Here is a 23,803-nt window from a genome sequence, read left to right on the forward strand (position 1 = left end):
TTGGTCTTTGTCGTAACATTGTTTAGTTGTTTAAGGTGTTGAATGTTATGTTGCTAATTTCAAATTTCTTATTTGTTTGGTTTGCAATTTCTGTCTATGATAAAAAAATTGAAATTTCTCACTCATGAGGTCTGCAATTTTCTTCAGATGTGCATCCTCCCAATATTCTGACATCATGACACTGAAGCCATCAAGTGTGTTGCCTTCTGCTATTAAGGATTCCTAAAAACATTTGAGAAACACCTTAAGGCTAGGGAATTTTTTACACCCTACCATGCATGTCTCTGAAATGCTTATTTTATCTAATTTCCGTGGTTCTCAGTTGAATTCTCATTTTAGCTATGCTTTAGAAATCTATAGGTAGCGGGTGCTGATGGGCCTCAATCAATTTTGAACTGTATCTTTGTTGAATGCCACCTTCTCTTCGATTGATAATATTCCATCAGCATACGAATCTACCAATTCCTTTTCATCACTTCTCTGCTCATATTTTTCTTGCTAAGAATTTTACAAAATTCAGGCAAATTGCTCAGTATATCTGGCCTTTCCATATGAATGGGAAGTGTGGCGACCATGTTCATGAGGTATCGTATTTTACGCTCATACGAAGGACTTGATTAAAGGTGTAGCTCCTTTACCCTGCTTCCAAACACTTCCAATGTCTTCTACTTGATATATCCATATACCCAAAGACAAGGTACCCTATTTATTGAGCTCCAGGCCTCCAACTAATTCAACTGGGCCCTCCTAATGCTTAATAAACCAAAATATTGATACATATGCTTCCAAACACTTCTAATGACTTCTACTTGATATACCCAAAGACACAGTACCCTATTTATTGAGTTCCAGGCCTCCAACTAATTCAACCGGGCTCTCCTAATGCTTAATAAACCAAAATATTGATGTGTATCTTTCGTTAGTGTGATCTTGGTGGCAGAGGTAACCCATTAGCACTTTATGATTCAAGTCTGATTTGAGATTTCTCTATACTCTTATAGTCTTTCTTCATCAATTTTCTCTATACTATTATAGGCTTTCTTCATCAGCTTTCTGACAAAAAGTGGCAAATAAATAAATGTAACCATTTTGGTGCATATCCATCCTAAGCTTGCTAGGAAGATATCCCATTGATGGAGACAATTGGCTGAATCCTGTGAAACCCTTTCTAGAAGTTTATTGATATATTATTTTTACTCAAATTGGTATTGCAAAATTAAGCTCATGTTATATCTCTTACTCTCACATAGGTTAGCTCGAACTCAACATGGCCTCGTAACAACGAAACCTAGTAAAAAACAATTAAATCTAGTGAGAAACATGGGGCATTCAAGTTTAGGGTTTTGGATTAAAATTGCTGCTTTATTGTTTCTTTAGAGAATGAGACTATAAAATGCAATTCCACGTTTGTACTGGAGGAAAGTGCCCTAACCCATATTTTTTGCCTTTTATGAAGAAAGATGAGTTCACTCCGGTATATTGGAATAGTATCCCACTGTTCCCACCTATATATATAATTTCAATACCATAAAACTGGGTTTATTTAATGATAGAGCTTGACTTCCTGATTTGTTGGTGGTTTGTAAAATTGTAGATTCCATTTGCTTATCCCATTATTTGGATTCATAGCTGTTTTTCAGTCATAGCATGGACAGATTGAAAATAAGTCTTTAAGAATACTGAGATGTAACTGAAAGTATTCATACTCTTCTCATGTGTACCAATATCAATGCCTCATGTGAATACCAGACAACCACCCATATCTTACCAGTCCTTGGCAACTAAGCTGTGCAATGCATTTTCACTTCTTACATGGCAATAATGCTATCTGTGATCGGAAGAAGTAATAGGAAGAATCCCCGTAGTCTCACTTTTAGACCCTCTAAAAGACCAAGCTAGCTACTTGATCTATGACGAATCAGCAAATTAAAGGCGCTTAAAAAATGTGAAAGTAAAGTCTGAGTCTTGCTTGTGATGTTGTAGAATATAGTGAGCCAGGTCATAACTGTGGACGTCTATTCTGGCGATTGGTCATGAATGGGTCAAAACAGCTCTGTTTTATGGTTTGTGGGTGAGATAAATTTTCCATGTTATAAGCAGGGTAGAGAATGAGATTTACCCAACAACAGTTGAATTTTGCAAACATTACTCCAAGTATTCAGAAATGAGTCAAATTTCAGAATGGGACTTGCTCATGAGTAACTGTCATGTCCAGACTCCAGGTTGGCTGGAAGGCTTTGAGCTGGTATTGTGTTTGGTTGGGATTAAGCTATACAATAGGTATTCTGGTTATGGAGGGCATAAGGTCCTTCACCTTTGGATGCAGGGCATCTGAATCCTTGATTAGGATTGACGATCTGTTTCTACGACCTGGATACCTTGAGAACCTTTGTTGAGGTGTATTGAAGATTCAAACATATTGGATGGTGACTGTGTCACTGTATCATTGATTATGTTATGTTTTGCTGATATTTGGATGGATTGGATTACTGTTGAAGTTTTTGTGGTGAACTGAACTAGTCAGTAGTATAATAGAACGAGGTGTTTTAAGGGAACTTATAAATTATTCTGACAGAACAGAGGATGGTTGACCTTCGATTAGTTGATTGGCTTTGTGAGCAATCTTTATTTTAAAAAAGATGATCTGGTAGGGATTTGAATGGCAGTGAATTTGATTTGCGACATCTCTACTGAGACCAAGAGTGGTGATACCAGATGAATAAATTATTTTTTGTTGATCTTTTTACTTGAACAAAACTAAAACCTCTTGGTGAAGCAAATACTTGTTGGAGTATATGGTGCAAAACTCCAAAATGGCTATAACATAAATCCAAGTCTCTGCCTGCAAGCTGTTAATATTGGTTCAAATGTCTATTTCTTTTATTTTTTGTGCATTGTGTATTTACTTAGTAAATGTGATAGTTATTTTGTATTCTGGTTATTCTAATGACTTGCCCAAAAGCGCAATGCAACAACTCCATCCTCTCTGTCTCATTTTTGGTTATTCTGGCTTGTATAAATGGTGATAGTTATTTGGTTATTCTGGTTATTAAAGTGATAGTTATTTATTTTTCTGATATTCCGATGACTAGTCTCAAAGCATTTTGCACACCCGCATTTTTTTTTGGGTGTAGGTGTTGGGTTTTTTGTTAATTGGTGGTGGGGCAGGATGGGTGTCCTTCGCCCTCCTTTCCTCCCCCCTCTCTCTCTCTTTCTCTCCATTCTACCGAGCTCTCCCTCCCTCTCCATTCAACTGAGCTCTCCCTCCTTTCCATTCACCTGAGCTATGTTAAATGGATCTGTTAAATAGAGGTGTTAGAAGATGAGGACGCGTTGAACTTATCATATGGATGCTCTGCCATTAGATCTGTTAAATAGATGTGCAGAAGATGAGGGAGCGTCGAACTTATCATATGGATACTTTGCCATTAAATGGTGTATTAATATATATTTTTGAGTTTGAAAATTGGTTTGAATATAAAAAATTTTGATTTGTGCATACCATATTTTTGAAAAAGAAAAACTTGATTTACGCAGCTCATATTTTATGCAAATGTATATGATGATTAATTTGATCATACCAAGAGCACTTTTCGCCCGAATGCAAAAGCTCATATTTTATGCAAATGTGTATGATGATTAATTTTATCGTACCAAGAGCATTTTTGGCCCTATTGCAAAATGACACTCTAATTTGTCCATCTGTAGTGAATGTTAACACTTACTATTTTAAGTCCAGGTAAGAGTCGCGAGTTAGTAGTTCCAATGCCCCATTCATGCGAAATTCGTATGGCTTCTTAGTGGCTTGGTTAAGTTATTTGCTTAGAGTCATCATGTCTGCCAAAAATTTTGTGAGCTCAACATCAGGGTCTTTAGAAAAAACGCCGAGCTTTTAATTGGTTAGCGCTTAATGATTTGCAATGTTACGTTCTATGCTCGATTTCTAAAAAGGTAGGCTCGATTTCTACAAAAGGTAGGGGCTTGCTCTGCACTGACCAAGGAAAAAAAACGTTAGGGTCATTAGCATTCTTAAAAAATAAATGTTCAAAATAAATGGATGCAGTTAAAATGCGGTCAAGCCTGCACATGTACAATTGTGGGCTTGGCAATAAATATATTTTTAAATATGATTTGATCTTTATTTTTGGATAATATATAATCTTAAACATGGAGGTCATAAATATGAATAAATAAATAAAATTTGAAAATTAAAAATAATAATTATGTTAAGAAAACATTTGGACCGTTAGTTACCATTATTTTTAGATGGACCACCTATTTGCATCCATCTTTAAGATGGATGCTTAATACCTCTGGACCACATAATACCTCTTTAAGATGGATGCTTAATACCCCTGGACCTCTAGTTCAGCAGTCCAGTAAAATAGAAAATAAATTCCCAAAGCTTATGAGATCCAGGGAATGATCTATTTGCAATGAGGTTGTAAATTGGCACAGTATATAAAGTCAAATTTATTGGAAATCAAAATTGTTTCATATGTATTTGCTTACCTTTGAAGGGCATTTATGCGTTCATTTTCAATATTACAGTGGTGATACAAATAGTTCCCCGTGAGGACCATAATTTGTTAGCAGAAGTTTGCTCTTATTATCAATGATTATTCCGATATGATGGCTTATGAATCATCTCACATAAAGAAAGGCAATGTGACAAAGCATCAAAACTGATTCGTCGATAAAAATATAAAAAATTTAAATAAAATAATTAGATTAATTTGGTTCATAGGAGAAATAATAAAGAGCATTGAGTTGATAAAGATAGAGAAAATTGACTCAGGAACAAATTAAACCTCCATTTGCAAAGGTAAGGCCTAAACATTAATAGAAAAGCTATGGGAGCGATGGAACCAGTGACTGCTTAAGATTCTATTGAAAATGAATCCTAATGGTTCATTGGATGGGATGGCGGAACAAACCACCAACCATAATCTTATTGGGGTATTTGCGAAGGTGAGCATCCTTGGTCAGCAATGTTTTTATTTAATTTATATGTTTGGATGTATAAAGTCTTTGATTGGATGATTGAGAATTAACACACAATAATTATTAATTCTAAGGTGAAAAGAAAATTGAAATTAATAAATAACATTAAATTGGCTTGCCTTGATCCTGTAATTTGTGTGTTGGATGTATAAAATCCTATGATCTTTCATCGGATGATTGGGAATTAGTAGGCAATAAAAATCACGCATTAATTTAAAAAAACAATTGAATCAATTAATAACATTTTATTTTTGGCTTTACCTGAACGACCGGATCAGGATCATATGGATGTGGTTTCTGGATTTATATAACTTAAATATATGTGAATGCTCACAAAAAGAGAATTTTATTTGTAAACCCCCCAACGTATACGCGTGAGCAAGGCATTCTAAGCTTTTAACGTAATTTTGATATCTGAGCTTTTAACATAATTTTGAATCTAAGCTTTTATCATAATTTTGAAATCAGTGTTGGATACTCCCCCAACGATACTAAAATAACTACATTAAATGACAGCATAAATAGGAGAATTGGAGGTAACGGAGCTCTGGTACAGCTTAAGCTTAGATTGTCAAAATGCTTGATTCCAAAATGCATTTGTGCAGCTTTGATTTTGTTTCCAAAATTTTCTTGCTACTCTCCTATGGTTTTTGTCATGAACCTGATTGTCTATTCTTCATTCGTACAATAGATTTTCTTCAAAAATAAAAAATAAAAAATAAAAAATGTTAGATCTCCCTCTCACAGATACAATATCTCTCTCTCTCTCCCACAAACACAAACATTACTTGGTTGTGAGCATATCAGTTTATATAAAAATCCAATCCATCACTTTTAAAGAAAGAAAACGAAAATGAACATCAAGATACAAAGGAACATATATTTCGGCAGAAATAAAGACAATTTTGTCTTCATGCCGACTAGTTAACACGGCAAGAGAAGTTTCATTGTCACCAGCTAATTAATTTATTCATTTATATGTATTCAGTGTTTGTTCCCCTAAGAACTAGTTTTTTTACGCTCCCATTCATCTTTAAATTTCATAACTGAGATTCATTAGGTTTCTTGAGTAGGTTTGAACTTCAAACCAATTGTCATCTTTAAATTTCATAACTGAGATTCATTAGGTTTCTTGATTAGGTTTGAACTTCAAACCAATTTATGAAAGGAAATGTATACAATGAGATGACTTACTTTTGATACAAGGATATCATAATCATCATTAATCGTTAGATTTGAAATCGGGTGGTTGAAGATGTGTTATTGTTTGGCCAGAAAGTCCAAAATAAAATTTCTCCAATGTTGTGACACTTTCCTCTTTGGATTTCACATCCAAAGACTAAAAAGAATTGTGACCACCTTCTACCGAAAATCAATTGTCTCATAGTATACAACCCTTAATGGAATTCAACCTGGTACCAAAACCAAAGAAATTGAGAAGAGAAGGGAAAAGAATACAATACTAAATATTGAATATTTGAATAAGCATACAAAATTTCTTACATAAATGGACAACTAAATAAAATGTTTCTTAAATTGATCCAAACATGGATAAAATGGCAAACAACTGTTACAGAAGCCTAAGATCTAACCCCATGAAGAGAAAATTGAAAGGGAAGAGAAAAATGGTGGTTAGTTCTCTTGTAGAAAAAATTTAGATCTCAAAAGTTGGAATTCCTTGCTACCATTTTGCATGCTATACTGCAACAGGTTCTGCAACTGTCTTGGAAGCATGAATCTCAACCTAAGTCATAACTCATTATGTCAAAAAGATGCAATTTATATGAGGGGAATCTCAACCTAGGCCATTAATCATTATATAAAAAAAGATGCAATTTATATAAGGGAAAAGAATTGTCATCTTGCAAGACCATAGTTCCTCAAAACACAGGAAGATCTTTTTTGACGTACAAATTTTCAGATCATCTCTACCCATTCTAAGAATTTTTTTTTGGGTGGGGGGTGGGGGGGAGGGTGGGGGAAAGGATGGTTTAGAGCTCAAAAGATAAAAGATTGATTGTTTCTAAACTGCCCATTTGAGGGCCAATCAGATCTAGGACTTTAAGAGCTAAAACACTATTTCTTTTCAAAATTGTAGTTTTTTTTCCAAAATTGCTCAGGAGGAGAATCAAAGATGATATGAAAATTTTCAGCGCTGATGGCATTTCTCACAAGACCACCCTAGCAGGCCCATTATATAAAAGAAAACCAACAATAACAAATGATACAAGATAAAAGTGAAAAATTGTTCTTCCATGGCAAGCAGACAGAAGAAAACTAAATGTATTTCTAAAACCTTGATTATATATATAAAAAAAGAAGAAGAATACTTCTTAAGATGCACACTAGTGCTTATGCATGTATTGAGAAAATGTATATTGAGAAATTCATAGGTACATATATAATTTCGTTTTAAATTCAAAGGTGCATACCTTGGCAGCTTTGAAGAGTTCATCGAGCACTTCAGACAAGGTTGGATGAGCATGAACAGCAAATTTAATGTCCTAAAAACATTCATAAAAGACATGATCCAATAAGTTAATATAGCATGCCCACGTATGGTTTTCCCTTGTAAGAAAAGAAGAGGGTTCATCTTACTTAAATATTATGTGCATATTCAGAAAATAAGTACTACTCATTATGCTAATATATAGGAAACAAGGATTACTCTAATATCTATTCATAGTTTATAATCAGCAAAACCTAAAAACATTCTTAAAAGACATGATCCAATAAGTGATACAGCAAGCCCGTGTATGGTTTTCCCTTAAAAGAAAGGGGGTTCATTGTGCTTATTGTTAAATAACATCCATAAAAGACATGATCCAATAAGTGATGTAGCATGCCTATGTACGGTTTTCCCTTAAAAGAAAGGGGGTTCATCCTTAATGTTAAATAATATATGCATATTCATAAAATGAGTACTACTTATTATGCTAATATATAGAAAACAAGTATTTTTCATATATATTTTGGAGTTATGTTAGGGTTCTCATACATATGAGCATTTTCTTAATGTACTTAACATTTTTGAACACTCATTATCGCAGAACAAGGGGCAATGAGTGTCCAAAAATGTTTATTATCACCCCTTGTTCTCTGATAGTGAGTGTCCAAAAATGTTATTTGGCCGTGATAAACTGTCAATTTTAAATTTGATCCCCTGGACAATTAAGTATGGACAAAAATCGACACAAAATATGACTTCAAGATTCCCTTGGCATATGAGTTAAAATTATGTAAGATAAGCATCAAACATTTCCATTCACAAAAGGTCTCCAAAAACAAAGCAAATCTAGATTTCACAAAAACCTTGTTTTTCCACAATCTATACCAGCTAATAAGGCTTACAGGTCCCAAAAACAACCAGCTAACTATGACAATAGGCAGCAGTCTTGGTCTTGCACACTGAAGAGATTCTTTGCCCCTACAAGATCTAACAAGGATAAGAAGTATTTCCTAAGGTTTAATATGAGAACTGATGTGAAAAAAAGAAGCAGCGAAAAACACTCTGGAATTTGTTCAGCACATTTTGTTCCTGTTTAGAACCCTATCAGAACTTCTATTGTTCTACACATTATCATTATGAGCTCAAGTTCATTATGAAAATAAACAATTCACTTCTTTTACTTGAGGCAATAATAACTAAGCTTTAGAAGCACCACAGGCATACCTGAATACGTGTACCCAATGCTATGGCGTTGGACGCCTCATGGATCAGATCTGCAGCATGCAATCCCAAAATATGAACCCCAAGAATCTCCCCAGTGTCTGGTCTGTATATCAACTGCATGAAATGGGCATAGTTTAGACAATGGCAGGTTTTGTACTCTACATACTCTTCAGAAAATTAGAAATATGATGTACGTCTCCAGTGTATGAGACAAAAACCACATACCCATTTGGCAGTTAAGAATGCAAATCAAGAAAATAAACCAAGGCCGGGTACACCATTAAATGTGATCTCCACGCAAACACAAAATGATTGCAAACATAGAGAATAAATACAAGATGTTAATTTCTTTATTAGAATTTTAGAAAATGTGCTAAAGAATAAAGTGAAATGCATAGTTGCATGAAATATTCAAAATAAAATTATAAAATTACTGGACACTTGGTACTGTGATATTACAAGGTGAGTTTCTTCCCACACCAGAAACATGCAAAAGGGGTTGATTTTAGTGTACTGCAGTATGTCTTGCATCAAGAAGTAAGGGGAAGCTGCTTAAAGTCACCATCAATGAAAAAAGATAATACATATATATGGAAAATTAGCTTTCGATTAGCAGGTTCACTATGAGATGCATGATAAGATATGTCATCAAAATTTTACCTTTGCAAGCCCCTCCCCTTCATTTTCTGCAAGAGCCTTTGTGTTGGCCTTAAAACTTGTCTTGGCTACACTTATTTTAAACCCTTCCTTGTCAGCTTTCTCCTTTGCTTGTGGCTGAAGATAATAGTGCAAACATGGTGAAATGAACTTCATATTATGACATGAAGCTCCCAAAATGGGCATCATCAGAGGCTACATAAATATAAGAGAAAATATCTCTATGCCCCTTATTTTAAAATTTTATTTCACAATACCCCCCAGGTTTTAAAAGATATCTTGGGGCATAAAAATTCTAGATTTTATCTCTTCTAACCCCCAGAGTTATTTTAAACCTGTTTTTTTAGGCCAAACAAATCTAAAAAGACATGTCTTTTCTAAAATCCATCCTCCCAAACATCTATATAGAGAGGGCCTTCATGGAGGTGAGAGATTATCGGAAGGAGAGAGAGGTGTTTGGAGAAACACGAGAGGAGAGAGAGGGTGAGAGACACAGGAAGAGAGAGAGAGAAGTTTGGGGTATAAAAGTGAAGAGACAAAAAGGATTGGGTTTAGAAAGAGTATGTCTTTTTCACATTTGTTTAGGTTAAAAAATAGGTTTAAAGTGGCCAGGGGGTTAGAAGATATCTTTTGAAACCTTGGGTTTATCAAGTTATGAAACCTAAAAATAGGGGATATGGAGATATTTTCCCTAAATATAAACACATTAGATCAAGAAGATCTATTAAAGAGAACAATAAAAAAACACCACATAAGATCACGAAAAATGGAGATGTTAAATAGAAGATATAATAGCAAGAATAAACAGAAATCGTGAATTAAACTAGAACATAACATTGCATAAAGCTACTTAATGAAATGGAGAGAAGTAAGGAAATTATAAGAATTACAGACCCTCAAAATGTACCGATAAACAACTAACAGAAAACCTTTAGTCATAGCATGACCAGAGTCCAGATAAAAACACATGGTCTTAGAAAAGAAGTGTTCAGTTGTCCATAAGATATTTGACATTTTAAGAAAATTCAGAATCTTCGAAGCTTGAACACAAGCCCAGCTTCACACTCGAAGAGGATAATGTTTACCAATACTCCATACACTTGGGGAAACTAATTCAATGAAATTTTGAACAAGGTTTCTTTGAGAATATATATATATCACCAATACAAAACCGCAAAACTGGATACAGTGAGCTTAACAACAAAAATCAGATCCCAAATTCACAGGAGGCAGCACTTTCTACAGAATCCCCAGTTCAACAAATCAACTTTAAAAAATTAGCATATCTATGAGTCCAAATCTATTAATTCTTTAGACTACAAGGTTATGCTGGTGCTTATCATGGAAGGTGAATGAGGAGAAATTAAATTCAAATTTTTATACATTTTTATTGAGTATTGGTGCAATAAGAAATTATATACCATGCTCTGTGGCAATTGGAGAAATTATCTAGACGGAAGACCTCCTTTCTAATATCAGAGTATAATTCAAACTTTTATATCTTTTTATTATGTGTTGTTACTACCTAGTAGCAGTATTGCCTGCGCACTTTGTTTGACATTCAGTGCTGGTTTCTGACACATCCCACACATCAATGTATTTGCCAACTGATGATATTTATTGTAACAGTACTATCTATTTTTTAACATAGTGTTGCTTGGAATGGGTCCCTTGGTTAGCTTTGGGTATGTGGTCTCCCTTTGCAATGAGTTACAATGTAATGATCAATGTATAAACATTCATCATTCTTAGCAATAAAGGTACTTATCAAAAAGGAAAAATCTCACCCAGCCTAGGCCAGCTAGTTTATTAAGAAATAGAGAAATTGACCAGAACTGACACAAGGTGGCCAAGAGGCAGGTTTAAGCCAGATATGCGTCTTTGTTAGTCTGGTTTCCACTCTAGTTTTCGTAATATCTCTATAGCACAAATTAATAACAGAAAAAAAAATAAAATTAGGCAAGCAAGAAACTCAATATACCTCTGTATAGCCAACCATACTGATTTCTGGATGGGTAAAGCAAGCAGCAGGAATGCTCATGTGATTGACTACATGATCCCTCCCAGAAACTTGTTCAACGACTGACAAAATATATTAACAGGCCAATGAGAGTGATTGGTAAGAACAGAACCAGTAAAACAGAGGTAACAAGTAGTCAAGCAGTTGTTGTCTCAGTCTAATATGAAAGTATGCGAAAGTCCCAAAGCTTCAACCAATGCCAAGACTTGGAACCAAGCCACGTTGACGTGCCCAGTCCCAGGTCGAAGTTACTAAAATCAAAACGGACAATCTAGACTAAACTAATTATGAGTCTTTATTTTTGTGTAAAAGCAAAGGTCAAGCAAATCATTCATATAAAAGCATTCTCTTAATCTTTAAGGAGAGTTACTTAAAAAAAGGAAGTTGGTCAAACTGGTGGACCTGAGATTCCTTGTGCACTAGCAGTATGCGCAAGCATCATTTTCCCATTTGCATCTCCAATACAATATACATGAGGAACCTGAAAAGGAAACCATGCTTGATATACAAGACACAAACTAGGAAGTCGTGATAATATAAAATGATCAGCAATAATGAAGCTATGAAGGCAACTAATGGCAGACCAGTTTCCCATCGGCATCAATTACTCGCATCCGCTCATCAACAGGAACAAATCCACGTTCAGTCACAACATTAATCTGCACATGAACACAAAGATTTCATCAAAGTGGAGTTGTAGGCCTGTAGCCCTCCATTATATGAATCCTGCCAATACTTACATTCTCCAAACCAAGGCCCTTTGTGAATGGTGCCCTTCCAGTTGCAATAAGTGCTGCATCTACCTACATGAATAGTGTGAACCAGATTTGTTAGGAATTGCCTGCACAATCATGTAACCAACAACCATTGCGAGTAACATATATATATATATATATATATATATATATATATATACAAAACAGGCCAACCAGAGGTACGAAGTAGCATTTTTTTATTCCAAAACCATTATCAGTAATACAACAATGAAACATAGTAACTAACTTGTTCGTGAAAGTTGAACAACGATTCACCATAAAAGTGGGATAAATCTATCACAGAAAGAGCTAGTCTACTTTCATAACCTAGAGTTTGTATAAATCACTTGCAAGATTACCTCTAAAGTATCTTTTGGCTCCTTTGTTTTCGCATCAATAAGCTCTATACTGACAGGTTTCCCATCCTTCGCCGGAGTAATCTACAGTAAATTTTAAAATACATATCTTACAGTATTCTTAGGCTTGATTCCATCGCAAAATCATGAAATGTTGTCACAGAAGAGTCAATACCTTCTTTGCAAAAACACCAGTATGGAAATCAATTTTTCTTGGATTTATTAGGACTCTTTGTGCTAGCTTCCCTATCTCAGGGTCAAACCCAGGCATAATTTGATCCAAGGCTTCAATGAAAGTGACCTGTTCCATAGTAGTGAGCTTAATTCCTATTGATGATGATTTAAGAAACCAAAGATTCCATATTATTAAATATAAACAGCAAAGAGCAAAGATAGATAAATAAGCCCACCTCACTTCCAAGTGCCGTATATACATCACTGAATTCAAGACCAATATATCCACTACCTACAATTGCTATCCAATCTGGAACCCACTCCAACTTTAAAGCATGATCGCTAGTAAACACGGTCTTCCCTGCAGGCAATTACGAAACAAATCAGTAACAACACAGAAATAAAAGAAAATGCCTCCTTTTTTGTTCTTCATAGTGGCATATCAGAATTATAAACAGAAGTCATGGAGATCCTTGGTCAGCTGAGTGGGTTGCCCTAGGCAGAGACTGCACAACATAAGGATGCCAAGCAAAACCAATTCTTTTATTGCTCATATCTTTCAATTGAACACATTGAACTGTTTAAATTTCTCTAGTTTTACTTCTTGTATTTTTCTAGTAGTTATTAATAAAAAAAGTATCTGAATTTCTAATCTATACCTAAGAAGAGCGTCTGGGGTAATAACTGTCATGAGAAATAAAAGCCAGTATACATCTTAGCATCTAGCAGGAGATGCCAACATCAGACTATTTAGAAAGTATTTAAATATGTACCATTTCTCTTCCAAGATTGTGGAACCAACTAAAACTCCTTGCATGTCTAAACGAAATTCAACCAGTCTAACCTAACCTCAATGAAAACAAAGACCAACGATTTGGGACAGGAAACTAGAGCTTACCATCAACTTCAATGCCATTTGGAACAAAAGGAACAGAACCTGTAGCAATGATTATGCCTTTTGCAGTTATTACAGTGTCTGGGAAACCAACTTTTCCATATTTCACCTTTTGTGTATCCTGAAATATAAAACACAAACTATAATATAACAGCCTGGATTCATAAACTATTCATGACATAAGCAAATTTTCCACAGAGAATGTAAGTCTTGGACTAACAAAATAACACTGAAGTAATTTTGAGATAACTATAGCTGACAAATAAGTTATTGCTATAACCAATAATGGGCACCATGGCTGAAATATTTACACCTACGTTGCATGTTCTCTGATTCCAAAGGGAAAACATGATGTCTTTCATAACAATAAACGTTTTCTCATTGGACACGATTTTCATATGATCATCGTAACAATCGTACGGGAACTGTTAGAAACATCTGATCCAAATGCTTTGTCTACAACTGAGAGTCACTCACCAAAATGGTGCCAACACCAGTCAAGATGTCTACGCCCATAGCTTTCATTGAATTTGTTAAATTGCTGCGAATTTTTGAGGCAAGGTTATTTGCATGATCTGCAACACCCTGTCTATCATAACCAGCTGCTGGCACCTAATATTCAAAGCCCCCAGAGGTCAGAGAGGATTAAGATGAGGTAAAAACTAGAATTACAAACAAAATCTTGGAAACAGAAGCCAGTACTACTTTAATGAACACGAAGAAACTTGTAAAAGTACAACTGGAAAAAGACAATACAAGGAGACATGGCCTCATAAACAAGGGTGATGTTTGTATAAGGTGTCAACCTTAAACTATCAAAGTAAGGCACATTTCCAAATCTTGTAGGATCATGGAATTCTAGTACTGAAAATATTTACGATTGCTGGAAAATCTATTTCCACCTTTAGTTAATGAAATTTAAAGCTCCAAAAATAATGCAGATCAAACAGATCTATAAATACCTGAAGATCTTGAAAATGACAATCCAGATAATAAGATACAAGGTGCACCACTTTTAGGACTTAGAATCTTTTTATTTTCCATATCCAAGCATCTTGAGGTTACGTTGATCAGTTGAAGGGTTTTTGAGCATCAGAACAGAACCTTTTCTTAAGGGTTTTTAAGGTGTACCTTACTTCTATAGTACAAGATAGACACCTTATGTAAGTGTTTCCCGATAAAATATGGAAGTATAAAATGGAGGTAATAAACACTAACATGCAAACCCAAGGCTTTCAAATGGTGTTCACTTTGAAGGTCACGCATCCGACCACTAACGGCAAGGAGAGCCTTAGATGGAACACATCCTCTGTTTACGCAAGTTCCTCCAACCACATCCCCCTCAATGATTGCAGTTTTTAGACCCTGATAACAAGGCACACCATGAAATTATAGATATACAAAAAAATGTGCTTCTCATAAAGTCAAACCATATAAGAAAAAGAAGGGCCATACGAATTTCCAGAAAATAGAAAGAGAAGAAGTGAAACTGATATTATGCAGTATTTCCAAGTACTGATGCTTTGGATGACTATATGTAACAAAATTATGGTCTGCAAAGGGTTCCAAAAAACTCAGGTATTACTGAATACTAAAGTCCAAAGCATGTCATCAAAATATAGTGTTTAGACTACTAGGCATGTAAACAAGTTCAACTAGTATGCTCAAAGAAAGAAGACTAAAGCGTCCAATATTGGGTATATCCTTGCACATGGCATGCACAAGCACCAAATGGTTTTCCATATAAAATCTCTTTTATCATGGTCTGCATTGTATGTATAACTGCAAAGATCATAGGTAAACAAACATAAAATTGCATCTGAAGAAAAGTTGGCCTCTCATGTTAAGGAAAAAAGAATATGGAGTTTGAAAAATTATATGCTATGAAGAGCAAATTGTAGCAAAGCAGTAGTTGAGTGACTCCTAGAAAGCGCTGTTAAATAGTCTAATAACCTCATTTGCAGTTAAACAAAGAAGAACCATAAGGAACTCCTGGGACCAAAACAGCATGAGAAAATCATAAAGGAATTAAAAAAAACAAACTAACGTTTGATATTCGAAGTTTCAAACCCATCAAAGAAAAGCCTTTTTGATGGAATTACTTTGAAATTTTAAAAAGGAATCGACTTCAAATTTCTAATTTCTGAAGAGATTGCAATAAACACAATACAATTACTAAAGCATTACAAATCAAGCAAGTGATTAATAAGGAAATTAACAGCATTAAATCCAGTGTTGAAGAAATGCACATAACACTCAATGTTCTTTTATTGATTTTTGTTAATAGATCAAACTCTCTCCAGACAACGAAAACCATAAAAAAGAGCATCCTCTCTCTCTCTCTGCTTCATCAATTATCTTACCTTCTCAACAGCATGAAGAGCAGCGCCATGACCGCCAACTCCAGCTCCAATGATCACGAGATCATAATCGAACCCATTCTTTGAAGCACCACTCTCTGAAAGTGAAGCCGAAATCCTTTTGCGAAGCTGCCTAGGTTTCAATGGCTTCACCCAGGGAGAGCTACTCAACACTCTGCCTCTTAAATCTGAATAGGAAGAAGCTCCGAGCACATGGCGATGGAGTCCACAGAACCTCAACCCCGCCGCAAAATGGCATCGGGCAGCTGAATTATCCGATCTGAACGCAGTGAATGATGGAGGAATGGATGTAGAAATGGCAGCCTGCATTTTAGAGAGAGGGAGGGAGATAAGAGAGAGAATGGACTGTTATTTCTAAGAGAGATAGCAGGAGTGGAGCGTGGGCTGCACTGGTATTTGTAGGGAGGGGGAATTTGGAGAAAATGGAGAGAGAGAGAGAGAGAGAGAGAGAGAGAGAATGGCTTGGCCTCGGCGGATCCGTTGGGGGAGCGGAGAATTCGAAGGGGCCGATAACCTACTATGCTTGTACTATCACTGCTTCCTCTCTCTCTCTCTCACTAGATATCTTTTATTTCTATGGTCCCTCGCGCCACATTTTTCTCTCTCCTCTTTTCTCGCTTTCATTACTCTCACCAGGTTTCTTCTTTCTCTCGTGTGTTGCTCTATGTTTTCCTCCTCCGCTTAATATCTATCTCTTTCAATGTTCTGTCTCCCTCTCCTCTAACCTGTTTTTTGGGCACATAAAAGCAACGCGTTAATTTGAGCGTGTGTTAGCGGGAGAAACCCAAATAAATGCGCAGGTTTTGATAGGATTTCAATGGATGGCTCCACTCGATCTAAGAAAATGTTAGATCAAGAATTGGGGCTGGGGCTGGTCCGGTGGGGGTGGTCCGGTTCCACCACTATATGGGGAACCGGCTGGTTCCAGTTACAAACTGTCTAATTTTCTGGAAGAACTATCGATCCAGCCTCATCTTTTTTTTATTTTTAAATTTTTTGTTTTTCATAAATGTTTTAATTTTTTTGGCCTAGCTCTGATTAGCAATCCACTAGCCTGAAACAATTTTTAGGATTGACGATCCGGATGACTGATCTGTATTTTCAAATCATTGGTTCCACTTCTCGTAACAAAATCCCTGAAATTGGCCAACAAATCTTCAAATTTGTGTAAAAGAACATGCTTCTCATTGGAGAGTATTTTCAATCCAATTCCCTTCTTGGGCAAATTCTCTCCCCGAAGAGTAAGAGAGAGAGCGTGTGAAAGAGAAACTTCATTTTTGCTTATAAACCAACCATAGGAGAGTTAGAGAGAGAGGGTGAGGGAGAGAGAACTTCATTTTACAAATACTCAATCCCAGGCATTCAATGTGTTCACCGGCCCAAAATAAATTTAGGAATGGACATCCATGACAGATGTATACACAGAGAGCACCTTTAACTCGAGACACATTAACTTCTTTCTTCTTACAAACTCTCCCTCTTCAAGATTCACAGGCTTAAATCCAAATGGGACTCGAGAAATAGTTGACATATAATTTTGTTCATCGTGTACTATCTTATCTAAAATCAATAAATTCTGTAATACCATTTTGTTGGCTATTTACTGCATATTTTGTATTATATATAACATTGTATTACTTTTATATTGTTTTTGTGATTTTCAGATTTTTTAAAATAATTTTTAGCATTTCTGAAAATTACTTTAAGGTAAAGATGCTTATTCAAACAGATAAACTTATATGTAAAATTGTGTATAAGTTTACCAATGGATACTTCCAAATAATAGATAATCTAAGCAAAGTTAATTTATTAAAACAATGACTTATCAGCGATACCGAGTGTCCTCAAAAACACAAATTCTATTGAATATGTCCAAAAGTCCAATCCTTTTTGGATATATGAATTTATAAGTTGCAACTTTTTCTCTTTTTTTTTACAGTTTTAGATAGGTAAAGAGTAGGGATGCAATTCCCTATCATATTTGAAATAATCAATTTTTTTCAAATACTTTAATAAAACTTTAACTAAAACTCAAATGACCAACCCCCAATTGCTAGCTTTGAATGACTTAGATGAGACACTTCAAGTTCTTGTTATTTGGTAGGTCACCCTGAAAAGGACAAACAACAAATATCCAAACACAAAACAAACTTTTTCATTTTCACATGTATCACACCAAGGGACCAAATTCCACAACCGGATTCATGCAAAGAATATGACATTACATATTATGAGAATATTTTCATTTTTTCTTAACGTTTTGAGAGAGAGAAATCAAGCTTAAATATACAGGCTGCACAGGTTTAGAGCTCTTAATTGTTGGGGTGTTTAACTATCAAGATGGAGATTACATATGATCTACGCTTTATAATTAAAAAAGGTAAAACGCAAATATAGTTGTGGCCCAAGACACTAATCCCAATTATATCAATTGGCCCAAAAGACACTAATTCGATGGCGGTGCAGTTTTTAGATGGACCAATCGATATGATCAAGATTAGTGTCTTTTGGGCCACAACTATATTTATGGCATTTTACCTTTTTTAATTATAAAGCTTTGTATAATCTTTTTTTCATTATTATTAGGAAAAATTACATAAATATATGTTTTATTTTCTGTTATTACGAAAATACCTAATACTTTATATTATTACACATATGTTTTTCTTTTTTTTTAAAAAAAAGATTGAAACTAACTATTTTCGGTTTTTCAAAACCGAAATGGACATTATTATCTGAAAGGATGGAAGCTTAATTATTTTTAGTTTTTATATCCCCGATCTGATTTTTTAAACTTCTAACATCTTTTTCCTTAATTTCACCTTTTTTTGGCAAGTTTGCCTCGGTCCGATTTTTAAAACTTCCGACCGCTTGGTTACGTTTTAAAAAAAAGAGAACAATTGGCGCTCCGATGCTTTTAACATGGGGTGGTATTTTCAATAAATTAAAACAACACGGTTAGCGGGACCATATTTTCTTCCGTTGTCTGGAACTCTTGAGGGGAAATGGCAGGAGCCATGGCCATTAATGGGTTGCGTAAGTGTTTATACCTCGGAGTATATTGATGTTTGTCATGTACTCTGGGTTTGGACCAATCACATGGGAATGTGCGAGATAAGAGACGTAGTAGATTGAGGAAAGGTCACTGAATCTCTTTCTCTACAAGAGAGAGGAGACGCAGCGAGCCAACTCTCTCTCTCTCTCTCAACAATCTTTTGCAGCAGGAGCAGGAGACAGGCGGCAGCTGCATCGCAGTTTATATTCAACGCTTCTATTTCTCCCAAATTGGAAGGTAACTTAGGTATGAAATTTAGTCATGGCCGCTGCCATTTCCCCTCAATACGGTCCAACCACTGATAGGTTTTTTTTTGGTCTAAAACTGTTGTGCAGGATAAGGTTTTACACCAAACGTGGTGTTGCCTAACAAAACCCATTGCCATTAAAAGGGCTACGTAGATAACATTAGAAAGTACTAAAAAAACCCCGAGCAACACAAGGCCGAAGCCATGCTCGCACCCTAACCATGACCATACCCCTTTGTCATGAAGCATGCACCATATCATTTACCCACGAAACAGGACACCATCACGAGCCCACATCCGAACTCATGGCGCCTGGCCTCCCTCCTCCAAGCCTCCACCCGCACCCAGTCGCGCCCACGAGGACGTGCTATTCACGCCGTCATCATAACTTCCGGCCTCAAGCCAAGGGCCCACCTTCTCAACCTCCTCATCGCTTTCTATTGCAGCACCGAAGACTTAAAATGCGCGCACCATGTGTTCGACCGAATGCCTCAAAGAGACGTGGTCGCACGCACCACCCTGCTTGCCGCTCATGCGCGCTCCGGTGCCTTAGCAGTCGCGCACCAGATTTTCGATGAGATGCCCACCCGCGATGCAGTGGCCTATAACGCCATGATCTCGGCCTATGGCCACCATGGCGAGTTTCGCGAGGCCTTATCTCTCTTTAGGGCCATGCTTGAGCAAGGCAAGCCTAGGCCTGATGGGTTCACTTTTACAGCTGCTTTGAGTGCGTGCGCCGGGCTTGAGGACCAGAATTTGAGTTCCCAGGTCCATTGCCTTGCTTTGAAGGCAGGGTTAGCTCATGTAACCTCGGTTTCAAATGCTTTGATATCTGTCTATGTAAAAAGTGGGGAATTAGGGTTGGCTTCTAAGATGTTTACTGAATTGCTGAAGAGAGATGAGATTACATGGACCACAATGATTACAGGATTTGTTAGGATTGGGGACCTTGAGGGCGCTCGTAGAGTGTTTGAAGTGATGAGGGATAGATTTGATGTGGCATGGAATGCGATGATTGCAGGGTATGCACAACATGGGTTGTGTATGGAGGCCCTCGATTTGTTTCGAGATATGTTTGGGAAGGACATAATGCTCGATGAATTTACATATACAAGCTTGCTTAGTGCATGTGCAAATATAGGACTTGTGCGAACGGGCATGGAGGCACATGCTTACATTGTACACAGAGAGGCAGAGATATCGTTGCCAGTGTGGAACGCGATCATATCCTTGTATGCAAAATGTGGAAGAATGGAGGTAGCAATGAGAGTTTTCGATGCAATGAGAGAGAAAGATTTGGTCTCATGGAATGCAGTGGTATCTGGGTATGCAACCTTAGGCATGATCACAGAGGCTCGAGAGATTTTTGAGAAAATGATTGAAAGGAATGAGCTTACTTGGACTGTGATGATATCTGGGTCAGCTCAACATGGCCAAGGTGAGGAGGGCCTGAGGCTTTTTAATAGAATGAGGCACGAGGACTCTAGGCCTTGCGATTTTGCATTCGCCGGGGCCCTTACAGCTTGTGCATCGCTAGGAACTTTACGTCATGGTGCACAACTTCATGCCCAACTGATACAATTGGGGCTTGACGCTAGTGTATCAGCAGGCAATGCACTCATGACCATGTATGCAAGGTGTGGTGCAGTGGAGTCAGCTGAGAGAGCCTTTCGAGTCATGCCTACACCTGATGCGGTGTCTTGGAATGCAATGATTGCAGCCCTAGGGCAACATGGTCGGGGGTCTGAGGCCATAATGCTATTTGAGCGCATGCTTGTGGCAGGGTACAAGCCTGATAGGGTTACGTTCCTCACAGTGCTATCGTCGTGTAGCCACTCTGGTCTAGTAAATGAGGGCTGCAAATATTTCGACCTCATGGACAGAGCCTATGGCATTAAGCCTGGGCCTGACCATTATGCTCGCTTGGTTGACCTATTAGGACGGGCGGGCCGCCTCCAAGAGGCGAAACAAACTGTTGAAACCATGCCATTTTACCCTGATGCTTGCATTTGGGAGGCATTGCTAGCTGGGTGCCGGAACCATGGAGACATGGAGCTTGGATTGATGGCGGCTGAGCGCCTCTTCGAATTGAGGCCTCGACATGACGGTACTTATGTGTTGCTGTCGAACATGTACGCATCAATAGGGAAATGGGAAGGAGTGGCAAAGGTGAGGAAAACCATGAAAGACATGGGGGTGAAGAAGGAGCCAGGATGTAGTTGGATAGAGGTTGATAACCAAGTTCATGTGTTCTTGGTTGATGATACAGTGCACCCTTACGTGCACGAGGTGTATGCATTACTAGAGAAGCTTGGTGTGAGCATGAAGAAGCTCGGTTACATTCCTGATACCCGGTTTGTATTGCATGATGTGGGGTTGGAGCAAAAAGAATATGGCTTGTCGACACACAGTGAGAAATTGGCAGTGGGTTTCGGGTTGTTGAAGTTGCCAAAGGGTTCAGAGATTAGGGTCTTGAAGAACTTGAGGATATGTGGGGATTGCCACACTGCAATGAAGTTCATGTCTAAGGTTGTGGAGAGGGAGATCATTGTGAGGGATGGAAAGAGGTTCCACCATTTTAAGCATGGTGAATGCTCTTGCAGAGACTATTGGTGAGTGGACATGGGATACAGTTGGATGTTGGTCTTTATTCATTCTTTCATTCTTAGCCCACCAATTGTGGGATTATGTCAACTCACATTTGTGCTTGAAATTCCTACTTTTTTAAATTTTGATATTCATTTTCGCATCATTAGGATTCTCTGAATCATCTGAAGCAGTGGTTTAAAAAGCGGATCAGTGCCCCGGATCGGGCACCTCAAAAACCTAACCGGATCGGTGAATCGGTGATTTGGATCGGTGAATCGGTGATCCGGATCGGTGAATCAGTGATCCGGATCGAGAATCAGACGAATCGGTTGGATTAAGCCTTGAAAAATATCCAAAAAAATTACTAAAATTCATTATAAATATTGTTTTTTAGGAATCCAATAAGAAATGGGGGCACTACATTATTAAATTTCATTTTTTTCATTAATATGCTAATATTGAAATGTTTTCTTTCCCCGTATGAAGTTATGTTAACCATTAAATTTACAGCATACAAAAGAAAAATCATGGAATTGTCATTGATGAAGTATATAATCATACATGGACTACAATAAAGAATGGATTAAATCAATGAAAACATGGCCACCAAAATCTTGAATTAGCGGAAAACCCTAATCCGTTAAAAAAAACCCAAATTATTACAACTTAACTAATTATAATCTAAAATTATTACAATCTAACTATAGTATTATATATTGCAATTGAAATTGTTGGTTTACATTTTATAGATATTTTATTATACAAATAATAACAAATCCAAAATATCTAATAATATCATCTAATTTAAAATGTATTATTGACAACTGTAAAAAAGAAATAGTACATCACGTAATTTAGAATGCAAATAAATTAAAATAAATAAAGTAAAAGATTTGGTTATCAATGTAGAAATAAATTCTAAAGTGATATGAGTTAATGTTATTTTTCTCTCTTAAAATATCCTCTAAACTAATATTTTTTAATATTCAATAAACTAGAATTAGTATTATTATTAATTTTTTAATATCTTATGAGCTAGTACTAATTTTTAATTTCATTTAATTACTTAATTAATTATTAATCATACAATGAAATAATCCCATGAGATAATAGCCTACTAGAGTTTTAAAAATATTAGAAAAAACTTCCATGTAATTTAAAAATAATTTAGTATATATAAAAATAATTATATTGATATAAATTTAATATAATTATATTTAATTTATTAACATAAACAAACAACAATTTCATATAATTATGTTAATTTTTGTAAATTATTAAATAGAATTTTATTTTTGTAATTATATGTACTTTATATTTGTACAGACTATTTCATTTGATAGATGTCATTGTATAAGAGAGAGATCTATTTATAAAATGTTTAATTTATACACCATTATACATATGAGAGAGAGATCTATTTATAAAGTATGTAATTTATTTTATACATATACACCATTATACATGTGAGAGAGAGAGAGAGAGCACCAATACCTTATTTACACGCATATTGTTTGATGAGAATTATCCCACATAGAAGTTTTAGAGAAGATTTGATTGGTATAAATTGTTTCTGGTGGGGCTCGTTCAAATCGGCCGATTCCAACAATCGGGCACGGGACGACTGATTCTCGGGTCGAATCGGCCGATTTCAACGCTACAAATTGTCGGTTCGCCTCTAAACACGCCCGATTTTCGGTTATAAGGGAGAATCGAACACGGGATGACCGATTCCCGGGTTGAATCGGCTGATTCCAACGGCTGATATAAAGTAAATGGATGCTAACCACGATTATGCCCTCCGGACATAAGCGAGAATCGGGCACGGGATGACCGATGCCCGAGTCGAATCGGCTGATTCCAACGACTGATCTGAAGTAAATGGATGCTAACCAGGATTATGCCGATTCATGAACTCATTTTTTGTAATAATTTTCATACTTGACTGTGAAAGGAAGGTGTATTGCAAGACATTAGCTATTATCATAAAACTGTCT

The 23,803-nt window shown here is 36.3% G+C and overlaps 2 protein-coding genes across 3 annotated transcripts; one reads left to right on the forward strand and one right to left on the reverse strand.

The window, feature by feature from the left end:
- Positions 1-6,451: 6,451 nt before the first annotated feature.
- Positions 6,452-16,385, reverse strand: LOC18431228 (dihydrolipoyl dehydrogenase 2, chloroplastic). Its single transcript, XM_088858946.1, has 15 exons — positions 15,898-16,385; positions 14,753-14,899; positions 14,012-14,146; positions 13,538-13,655; positions 12,876-13,000; positions 12,641-12,766; positions 12,469-12,549; positions 12,095-12,157; positions 11,939-12,013; positions 11,757-11,835; positions 11,316-11,416; positions 9,338-9,451; positions 8,678-8,791; positions 7,437-7,508; positions 6,452-6,748 (listed from the first exon to the last, which is right to left on the reverse strand). Exons 1-15 carry the CDS (start codon positions 16,222-16,224, stop codon positions 6,701-6,703), a joined length of 1,725 nt encoding a protein of 574 aa, XP_088715072.1. The 5' UTR covers positions 16,225-16,385; the 3' UTR covers positions 6,452-6,700.
- A 2,350-nt stretch (positions 16,386-18,735) lies between these two features.
- On the forward strand, positions 18,736-21,969 carry LOC18431227 (Pentatricopeptide repeat (PPR) superfamily protein). Of its 2 annotated transcripts, none has more exons than XM_020665377.2 (2): positions 18,736-19,216; positions 19,306-21,969. In XM_020665377.2, the coding sequence occupies exon 2, from the start codon at positions 19,458-19,460 to the stop codon at positions 21,831-21,833; it is 2,376 nt and encodes a 791-aa protein (XP_020521036.1). In that variant the 5' UTR covers positions 18,736-19,216; positions 19,306-19,457; the 3' UTR covers positions 21,834-21,969. The 2 variants fall into 2 exon arrangements, with proteins under 2 accessions (XP_020521036.1, XP_006841418.1); XM_006841355.4 differs by having other exon boundaries at positions 18,805-19,207.
- The last annotated feature ends 1,834 nt before the right edge of the window (positions 21,970-23,803 follow it).

The sequence above is a fragment of the Amborella trichopoda genome, chromosome 2 (assembly GCF_054954075.1).
Source record: "Amborella trichopoda isolate Santa Cruz 75 chromosome 2, AtrichopodaSantaCruz75HAP2 v2.0, whole genome shotgun sequence".
NCBI classification, from domain to species: domain Eukaryota; kingdom Viridiplantae; phylum Streptophyta; class Magnoliopsida; order Amborellales; family Amborellaceae; genus Amborella; species Amborella trichopoda.

Excerpts from the sequence above, each read along its gene's own strand:
- LOC18431228 (XM_088858946.1), bottom strand. The coding sequence starts at position 16,224 with ATGCAGGCTGCCATTTCTACATCCATTCCTCCATCATTCACTGCGTTC. Across the intron at positions 12,014-12,094 it reads AGGGCCTTGGTTTGGAGAAT|ATTAATGTTGTGACTGAACG; the intron begins GTAAGTATTGGC and ends GTTCATGTGCAG. Across the intron at positions 11,836-11,938 it reads TTGATGCCGATGGGAAACTG|GTTCCTCATGTATATTGTAT; the intron begins GTCTGCCATTAG and ends TTTCCTTTTCAG.
- LOC18431227 (XM_020665377.2), top strand. The coding sequence starts at position 19,458 with ATGAAGCATGCACCATATCATTTACCCACGAAACAGGACACCATCACG.